The sequence below is a fragment of the Desmodus rotundus genome, chromosome 3 (genome assembly GCF_022682495.2).
Source record: "Desmodus rotundus isolate HL8 chromosome 3, HLdesRot8A.1, whole genome shotgun sequence".
Taxonomy (NCBI): domain Eukaryota; kingdom Metazoa; phylum Chordata; class Mammalia; order Chiroptera; family Phyllostomidae; genus Desmodus; species Desmodus rotundus.
Window position 1 is genome coordinate 24,424,190 of NC_071389.1, and position 10,122 is coordinate 24,434,311.

Consider the following 10,122-nt stretch of genomic DNA (forward strand, 5'->3'; position numbering starts at 1 on the left):
CCTTGATCCTGAGTTGAATCTTCCGTGCTGAGGTCAAAGGAGCGGGTAGAAGCCCACTGGTGGAAGGTCCTGAGCAGGGCAGGAAGAGGTATGAAGGTTCAGGAAGGGGGAATGAGTGGGGTCTTGGTCAAGGTCCCAGAGGGCAGTGGGGCCATGTGGTTTTGCCTCCTTGGGATCAGGCCTGGAGCCGGGAGCCCCTGAGGCAAACCCCTACTCATTCTTCATGACCCAGCTTGGTGCCACCATCTACAAGGCCTTCCTCGGCCCTCTGGGTACTGTTTCCCCAGCATCTGGCACAGAGCCTTGGGAGAGGCTCATTATGGGGACACAGGGTTGCCCCAAAGAGGCAGGAGTGAGGAAAAGGTTGGAAGACTGCACCTGTCACTAATTTTCTGGGTCACTTTGGGCGAGTCCCTCGACATCCTGGGGCCTCCATTCCCTCATCTGTGAACTGTGGATGGACAGCTTGGACTTTCCAGAGTGGTTTTGAGAATGATGACAAACAATCCAGGGGGAAAAAGCACTAGGTATTATTTTTCTGCACTGCTTCAGCCCAGCAATAATATAATAATATATATTATACATGTAAAATTAATTTTATAGCTAACATTTAACGTGTAATTACAATCTACCAGACTCTCCTGTAAGTGTTCATGTATATCATCTCTCATTTAATACTCACACCAGTCCTACCAGGTACTACCTTTATTTTATTTTGACAGAGGAGGAAACTGAGGTAGGGCAAGCATTAGGTAGCTTGCCCAAGGTCCCATGAGCAGCAGGCGGTGCAGTGACGGTGAAAGCCTGGGCAGGGGCCAGGACCCAATTTCTGGGCGAATGTGTGGGTTATTCAGCGTGCAGCACTCTGAATAGATGCAGCAGGAGGGCCTACTGACCTTCTTTTTAAAAAATATATTTTATTTATTTTTTTTAGAGAGGGGAAGAGAGGAAGAGAGAGAGGGAGAGAAACATCAACGTGTGGTTGCCTCTCATACATCCCCCACAGGAGACCGGGCCTGAAACCCAGGCACGTGCCCTAGACTGGGAATCGAACCAGTGACCCTTTGGTTCACAGGCCCGCACTCAATCCATTAAGCTCCACCAGCCAGGGAATACTGACCTTCTTGATGACCCCAAGCAAGTCAACTAACTTCCTTGAGCCTCCTGGGATTTACTTGATGGCAGCGTGGTGGGGAGGGGGACAGATCCTAGCCAATTAGCCCAACAGCCTTGGTCTGCAGCTTCCCTCCCCGGTCCAGTCCTGAGTTCTGAGACCTTCTCTGCTTTGTGTGCGTCCCCCAAGCACTGGGCACTGCCGCCCTCCTTGGGAAGGAGTATAAAAAGATCACTGTCCTGGGTGTTGGGTAAAAGGGGTTTCGTCAGGTTCTATCATTATCTAGTTTTGCTGCTCTGCACAGGTCACTAAGATGCTCTGGGCACCAGTGTCCTTATTTGCAAAGTAGGAGTGACTAATGTGAGATAATGAAACTAAAGAATAAAATAAATGGTGGATAGGTATTACGTCTGTAAGGCCGGGACGGAGTGGGGTTTGGTAAAAGCACATTATATTTTGGGTTTCTTCCCTGTTCACCTGTTTTCGTACGATGCCCTCCCCAGGCCCCACAATCAAGCAGCTTTCACTCATTCATCACCTACTTATGCTAAGCACTCTCCGCACATCCTCCCACTTAACTCTCAAAATAGCTCTATGGTCTAGGAATGGCCATGGTCACTGCATTAGGGAACTGAGGCAAGAAAGGGTATCTGCCTGAAGTCGTACAGCGGATGGGACGCGGAGCCAGGATTTGCCCCTGGGTCTGCCTGGTCTCACAGCCCCTTGCATTTCACTGTTCAGCTCTCTGTCTCCCCCTGAGCTTCCCCAGGGACTTCGGTGACAATGGGAGAAGGCAGGTGACCCACAGTGGCTGGAGGGGGCCTTGTTGGAGGGTCAGGTTGGCCTATGAGCCGCTGGGGCCAACTGTAGCAGCTTTTGCATGGAGGGAGCTCTCCTTCCGCCCCAGGCCAGCCAGCCCCAGGGAAAGGCCGAGGGTGGTGACCGTTTTCCACCCTAAGCCAGGGTAGCAGTAGCAGTGCAGGGTTCCGGTCTGCTCCTGTTCAGAGCTGAATAATCTGGAGCCTTTGAAGAAGGATTTCTGAAAAGCCATCAGGAGTGAATCATTGACTTAGGGAGGCGATGAATCAACGGGGAGTTCATAAAACGGCAAATGAATCGGGTGTGAGAGCGACAGAGCCACTGCTATTCCCCAGAACCCTCTGGGGACAGAGAGCCGAGAGAAAAGAAATAAAAATAACACGGGCCTTCCGCCTGCTACAAACCTGAGTCAGCCCCTCCTTCCATGTGGAAAGACAGAGGGGACAGAGGGATGAGACCCACTGGTGGGTGAGACCCTCCAGTGGGAGGCTCCCTGGGTCCAGGCTGCAGGTGCAATTAGCAAACGCTTTCCCCCCTTCTTTTCAGAAGCCCTCACAAGAAAGAACACTGATTTTGACGAACACCCAAAATAATGTGAGATCAGGCACCATGCATTATGCATGAGGTCTGATTTAACATGAACATTATTTCTTGTGTACGAGACCATATGCCTCCGTGCTGTCTCTGCAGCCTAATAATACCCAGACCCACCCTGGTCAGGCTCAGCCGGAGACACGTCTACTGGGTGTGTGTGCCCGGGGGGCCTTGAAACACTGCCCTCCTGGTACTAAGCTCATTTGAGGGGAGTCCTCTCAGATGACCTGGAGGTGGGTCATGCCCCTGGAAAACCACAGGGAGCTGGGGTTGGGTGTGACTGTGTGAAGTGCCAATGTATGTGTGTGTGAGAGAGAGACAGACAGACACCAGGAGCCCATGACTAGGCGATGCTGGGTTCATCACGTGCTGAGGTGGGGACATGTGAGTAGCTGAGGTTTTACTGCACAAGAGGAGTGATGGCAGGAAGGGAGAGATCTAATTGCTGTGTGTGTTTGTATATATACACGCATATGTATGTGTGGGGGTGTGTGTTTAAAAAATAAGATCACACATACATACAAACACACAGCCTAACTTTAATTATCTGCAGGGAGCAGGAGCGAGCTGGGAGGAGCTGGGAACAATGACGGGCAGAGATGTGTTTGGAAAGCGGTTTGTGGGGTAAGTGCTTAGAAATCCTGAGAGTAGAGGAACCTCGACGAATGCTGCAAAGGAAGATTGCGTGTGCTTCATCGAATATTGCGGGAGCCAGGTACCTGGTGACCCTGGAGAGCTCAGTGCCAAAGCCCACAAAACTGGTGCTGGACAGCCAAACAAATGGTGGTACGGGTGTGACCACGAGTGTGTTAGCCTGAGTAAGTGAGCAGGCTGGTAAGAGTGTGCATTGGGGTTTTAGCTGGTTGACAGAAGTGGTGGGCATCGGTGTGAGTGGGAGACAGACAGAGGGGGTGGCTGTGAAGACACGTTCCGAGAGTGGCCGTGGGAACGTCTGGGGTGATAGATGGAGAGGGCTCTCCGGCAGGCCTGTGTGTGTATGTGAAGTGTGACTGCACCCTCGGAGGCGCTAGTTGCCTCTGCTCTACCTGGCACTCCCAAAGAGTAGGCAACTTGAAGCCGACTTTTTGAGGGGACACTCAGCTGTGAGGTGGCCCTGGTGACTGTTGCCATGTCCCAGCTCAGGGACCAATAGAGGGCAGTCCTCCCACACGGAGGCCTCCCAGGCAGCAAGAAGGTCCCGATAGGCTGGCCAAACACTGAGGGCAAGGTTTTCAAAAATGTCAGGCAAGGACAAGATTGACGGCTACTCTGGCTTCAGTTGTTAAGCTGGAGGTCTGAGTGAATCCTCTAGTTAGGTTTAGGAGGAGCAGCTGGGCCCGGATAACAAACCTACTCTCTCTCTTTCCTCTGTTCAGGTGGGTCTCCTTTCTGGAGCTCAAGTTCTGCTGGGGAAAGCCTCAGCCTGGGTGCATCATCACTGGGGGCCAGACGCTCCCGCACACAGGCCCAGAGCCTCTCCGGAGGTGGCTCCATTCCAAACAGCTCTAAGTAGGTAGCTGTGGTTGTGGGTCAGCTTGTCCAGTGGACATGCAGTCGAGTCCTGGGGTCAAGGGATGATTGCACCAGACCAAAGCCAGGCAACATATAAGCTAGTGCAAGTTCCTGGTGCAGGAGGTGGGTGTCCTTGAGGTACAGCTCAGGGTACCTTCTGGGTTTGCCTGGATGACCCCAGGTGGCCACAATGGCTACCTGCCTTCTTCCTGTTGTTGGACAACCCCCACCCTGCAAATGTTCTCCCAGCTGAAAGCATTAGCAGTGTGGCATAGGCTTGCTTTCCCCGCTCCTACCTCTGGGAGCAGCTATGGGTTTGCAGGCACATGGCACACATGCATTCATACGCCGACACACACAAGTTCACACGGGAGAGTGGAGCTCTGACAGGACGTGTGGCCACATGATCATCGAAAGTAATTTTGTTCAAATGAGGAAGGAAGATGGGATCAGAAATTTCCAAATTAGCTAAGGAAAGCTTGGGCTTCCTCCAAGGATGATGCTACGGACTTCTTCCTCTCTCGAACGAAAGGAAGTCTGAGGTTCTCAGGAGTGAGCGGGTAGACTGGCACACACATGGAGTGGGGAACGGCTCTGTCAAGCTCACAGCTGACTGTGCTTTTTCTAAACTCTATTCAGGGAGTAAGGTTTCAGGGTAAAATATTTCTCTCCCTATGGCTTCTCCTTATATGGTCAAATGTGCTGGGGTTCCTGCCCTCAACCCCAGCTGGAGACTGGGGGAAGGAGCCCGAGGGGCCTTTGGCGACCAGAGCTTGGTTACTGGGAAGCTGTCCCCGGCTGGTGTCTCATTAAGCAAAATCCTCAAAAAGTGGAAGATTTTCTTCCGTCCCCTTTTCTACTTTTTAAAAATCTTTTTGTTCTACTCGTCAGCTGCTGCTGGTTCTTGGGAGGCCACATTGTTTTGCTGTTTTTGAGTTGACTTGCTTAAATAATAAATCCACCCTCTTGTACAGGATTAAGCAGATAATTAGGAAATCAATCAATCAATTGGTGTCAGCTGCAGGCAGAGGCCAGTGAAAGGCCCCGTCTTCCCAGTCGCCCTTTCCAACCTCCGAACCTGCTGAGGCTCAGGGCGGCGCGGGGCCACAGGGAGCTGCTCTGAGCTTCCTGTGCTTTCATTTCGGGGCCCTGAAGCTGGGACAAATCCAGGAATGGGGACCTAAGGAGGAAGCGTGGGACTGCTTTGAACGAAGTTCCGTACTTCGTGGAGCAGGAAATGAGAGGCCAAGGTAAGGTGGCCTGATGCTCTGGGACATGGTGTCACCCTGCTGGCCCGTAAATTCCTGGCCTTCTCTATAAGAAGCATGGGAAGGCTCACTGGCCTGCCAGTATGGGGACCGGCTGGGACACGGGTGCCAATTACAGGGCTAATTGCTCAGTAGGCTGGAGTGAAGGAGAGAGAGAAAAAAAAAAGGAGCAGTGAGTGAAAGGCTGAGCATTTGAGAACCATGGTGGCTTTTGTACTGGCAGAGACAATTCTCCCAAGGCTGAGGGGCAGAGCCCAGAAAGTCACTGGAACTCTCAACATGGCACAATCACCTTGAGGCCCCGGCTCAGCCAGGGACTGCCAATATGGGGACCTGGGAACACCCCTCTGAGCATCCTAGATGCCGTGGGCTGGAACCAAGGCCTCTCACAGGCCTGGGTGTGGGCAGCTTCCCTGGTGGCAGCAGGGCCACACCTACACCCTCACTGGGGACACAGCTTTCTCCCTAATCCAGCAATTGTGCCTTCACGCTGTGTCCCCATGCAGAGTAAAAGGAACCTCATGTGGTTTCTCTCGAGAAGGGAAAAGAATGATTCTATGGAGTAAACCGGGCTGTTCTAATAGTATTTTTAAGGAGAGTTGTTTTAAAGGCCGATCTTGGCTGGGACACAGGTGGTTTGAGCTGCGGTCCTGGAACGCTGATCTGCCTCCACCACGCTGACTGTGGGGAGGGGGCACGTTGCTGCTGAAGGCTCGAGATGGGGGTGTCTGAAGGTGTCTACATCCTCCACCCAGGTCATGGCTACACAGCTGTGGGGCCCTCCCTCAGGCACCAGCTTCACTCCCTGGGGTGATGTGGTCCTTGGGTATTCATCCCTAGAGAGGAGATGGTGGAGCTTTTGACGGTACAGTCATTTATACCCCCACTCTTCCACAGGAGAAGTTGAGGCAGGTGGTTTTTTGGCTGAGAAGTAGGACAGCCGTGGCCGAAGCAAATGGGTAGGGCTCCCTCGCTAGACCCACTCACCTCCTGAAGGACCACTGTGGGAACTGTCAGTGGATCCAGGTAGGTTTAGCACCACTTGCTTGAGGTTGGAGAACTAGCTGGGACGGGCTGGCAGGGTCTAACCGTGCTTCCTGCTGCCCCAGGACCTGGAATGGTGAAAATTGGCACAGACCCCACATGAGGAGTGCAAAGGGAAACCAAAGGCAAGGGCTGGGGTGGCAGGTGGGGGACAGGAAGATGCAAAGCTATCAGTCCAGGTCAAGGCAGGCTCAGCAGTGGGGCTGTGCCTGAGGAATGGCTGACCCACGTTCAGTGTGGTGTCTGCAGTTCACAGTCCTGGCCCTGGTCTGGTCTCAGGATAGTCTGTTTATGGGAGCGGACACGAGGCAGCTTCATGTTCCCTAAACTCACCCACCAGAGGCAAGGGCCCGGCTGTTGCCCGAGTGAACAGGCTGTCCTGATATAGGCCTGGAAGAAGGTTTGCGTGGTCACCTTTCTCTCAAATAGTGAGGCCAGGGCTTTAGGAGAGGGGAGCCGGGGTACCCCGTCACTTTACCCACAATCCACCCAGCCCTGGTAGTAAAGAGGACAGGAGACAGCCCTGGGGTACATGTTTATGTGAGTAATAAAATATTTACTATAACATAAATATAAAGGGAACTTCCCAGTCTACATTATTATTTTTTTTGCAATAAAGATACAAAGAGAATGCACCAAATCATTGTTCCAAAAAATAATAAAAATAACAAAATTTAAATTCAAACTGTAATAAACAAAACAAGAAATGGAGAAGGGGGAAGCTCCAAACACATCCAGAAATAAATAGAGATGGGTCAGAAATCTGGAAATCATATTAAAATATCTTTTTCGGATTAGTCGGTGTACAAAATCCTTTAGGATGGGGACAGAGGGCAACCCGGAAAACCAAAAATAAAAATCAAGCACAAAATGTTTCTTTTCCCCGCCAGTGTGTACATATCTCACATATTTACATGGTTCCCACCTCACCCCAAACTTGGGTAATTTCTCTCCCAGTCTCCAGCATCCCAGGGGGCTGCAAAGGGAGCAGACAGAAGCTGCTGGGACTCGGGCAGAAGGCTTTCAGGGAACGGCTTATTTCTACAGCTGGTTAAAAAATACCTCCAACTTTTCCAAGTTTCGTTTGTTTGTGGCCAGGAGGGCAGGGCCCCGCGGGGAGCAGGGGCCCTGCGTCGTGGTGGTCGGTCTGCAGTGGAGCAGAAGCCCCTTCCCCTTGGGGTGTGGGTGGGAGCGCAGACCCCTACAGCGCGGCCGAACCGAGCTCAAGCTCGGATAAAACGAAACGAAAATGAGCACTCAAAAATTTTTTTGTTAGGGTTTTTTTTTTTGTTTTTTTGTTTTTTGTTTGTTTTGCTCTTTTGGGGTAGGGTAGGGAAAGGTAAGAGGAAAAAATAAATTAGGCTAGATTAAAGCTTTGGCTATTTCCTGCTTTTATACACAGACGCGGCTCTCGCGGCCTCCCCTCCGGGGCCCCGATAAATACAGTATACAGCGATTTAAATTAAGGGCGCGGGCGGAGTTAGAAGGACCCCAGGAACCGAGAGGCTCCATGAATAAATAAAAACCGTAAAAAACCAAGCCCGGAGGAACGGTAAGGAGGACAGGGCGCAACCTTATGGGAGAGAAGAGGCATGGAGCAAATAAAGTGACAGTCCCCCCACTCTCGATTCGCAGGCTCTAGTATCCGCGCGGGAGAGAGGGGACGGGGAACCCTTCTCTCTTCGTCCTCTCTCCCTTTCTCCCGGGGAATTCCTAACCCCGTACCGCGTTACCTGTCGCTGTGGGGAGGCCGCTGCCGGGATCCGGCCCCGAACAGCCCGGGGGTCAGGGGCGGGGGTCGTCGAGGGAATGGGGACAGGGAGCAGGCGGCGGGCAGGATGCCCAGGGTGAGTTGGCGCGGTCCGGATCTTCCCTTCTTTCCCCCGGGTTTCGGGCGACGCAGCCTATCCGTCGTCTTCGCCACTGGTTGGAGAAGGTCGTCCGGGTGTTTGGTTTTGTTCTAAAGTTTCTGGGCTTTTTGTAAAATCCAAAGCAACAGAACAAAAAGAGTACAGGCCGCGCGGCGCCTCGCCGCGCGCCGGCGGGGGCCCGGCCCGCGGGGTCACTGCACTGAGCCGGGCAGTGTGTGATGGTGGTGGTGGTGCAGCGCCGCCGACGGGGGAGGCGGGGGCGCGGAGGGCGGCGACGCACTGCCCCCGCCCGGCCCCAGCTCTCCGGGTGCGTAAACGTCGTCCATGGGTGGGTGGCCCGCGCCGGCCGCGGGGGTCATGCGCTTCTCCTTCTGTCGCCGGTTGCAGAACCAGACACGCACCACCTCCTTTTCCAGCTGCAGGCTGTCGGCCAGGCCAGTGATCTCGTGCGCCGAGGGCTTGGGGCACTTGAGAAAGTGGCTCTCGAGCGCGCCTTTGACTCCCACCTCGATGGATGTGCGCTTCTTGCGCTTGCGGCCCTGAGCCGCGATTTTGTCCAGGTTGGTGGGGCTGCCGCTGGACGAGTCGGTCTCCTCCAGCCACTTGTTGAGCAGCGGCTTGAGCTTGCACATGTTTTTGAAGCTCAGCTGCAGGGCCTCGAAGCGGCAGATGGTGGTCTGCGAGAACACGTTACCGTACAGCGTGCCCAGTGCCAGCCCCACGTCGGCCTGCGTGAAGCCCAGCTTGATGCGCCGCTGCTTGAATTGCTTGGCGAACTGCTCCAGGTCGTCGGAGCTGGGCGCGTCCTCGTCCGAGTGCTCGCCCACTGACGAGCCACCACCGCCAGCGCCTGGGTGCAGGTGCGCTGCTGCCGCGTGCAGGCCGCCGGCGTGTGCATGTCCGTGTGCGTGTCCGTGGGCACCCAGATGCGGTGGAGGCGACGGCTCCAGCTGTGCCTCGTGGCCGTCCTCATGCAGCGCATGGTGCAGGCCCGGCCCCGCGCCACCGCCGCCTGCCGCCAGCATCCCGGCCAGGCCGCTGCCGCCGCCCCCCGGGTAGGCCGCTTGAGCGTACAGCCCGAGTGGCTGGGGCTGGTGGCCCCCGCCGGCCCCTGGAGACGGCGACATCGCCGGACCCAAGTGGTGCGCCGTTCCGCCCTGCGCCCATGCTGCGCCCGCGTGGGCCGCCCCCTGGTGCACCAGTCGTGCGTGGAAACCGCCACCGCCGCCGTCGTCGGCTCGACCAGTGCCTCCGCCTCCTGCCTTGCCGTGTTCCAGGTGTGGGCCGCCAGCCCAGTCGCCACCGCCGCCTCCTCCTGTGGGTAGCCACTGGGGGTGCGCTAGGCCCACGGGGTGGCCCGCGCCCGCGCCCAGCCACTCGTGGTGCATCAGCTTCTGCACTTCGCGGTACGCGGCCCCTGCGTGCAGCCGCTCGGCGGCGGCCGCTGCTGCCGCTGCTGCCGCTGCGTCTGGGTGCATGAGCGGTCCCGTGCCCCCGGCTCCGCCGCCAGGGCCCCGCGGCAGGTACTGCGCGGTGGTGGCCATGCCGCCCCGCGCCCTGCGCCGCACCGCGCCGCCGCTCCGCTCCGTCTGCGGGCCCTGCCGCTGCGCTCCGCCGGCTTAAAGCCCAGACCCGCTCAGCGCTCCGGAGCTCCACCCCGCCCGCCGCCCATTGGCTGCCCGCGGAGCCACCTCCCACCCACCAGCCCGGCCCCAGCCCCCCCGCCCCCGCCTGCCACTCGGCCGGGCCGCCCAGAGCTCGCTATTGGGTTTCGCTCCCGGGGTCCCGCGCGCCGGCTGTGCTGATTGGCAGCTGGGACTTCATTCCGGGACCCCCACCGTCTGCGTACACACTCACGCCCTGGGGGCGCGGCCGCCACGTGGGGAGTGGCGCGGGGGTG

General features: G+C 55.9%; 1 protein-coding gene across 1 annotated transcript; it reads right to left on the reverse strand.

Annotated features, from left to right (window-relative positions):
• Positions 1-6,883: 6,883 nt before the first annotated feature.
• POU3F1 (POU class 3 homeobox 1) lies at positions 6,884-9,813 on the reverse strand. Its single transcript, XM_053921825.2, has one exon. It carries the CDS (start codon positions 9,764-9,766, stop codon positions 8,414-8,416), a length of 1,353 nt encoding a protein of 450 aa, XP_053777800.1. The 5' UTR covers positions 9,767-9,813; the 3' UTR covers positions 6,884-8,413.
• Between the last annotated feature and the right edge of the window lie 309 nt (positions 9,814-10,122).

Excerpts from the sequence above, each read along its gene's own strand:
- POU3F1 (XM_053921825.2), bottom strand. The coding sequence starts at position 9,766 with ATGGCCACCACCGCGCAGTACCTGCCGCGGGGCCCTGGCGGCGGAGCC.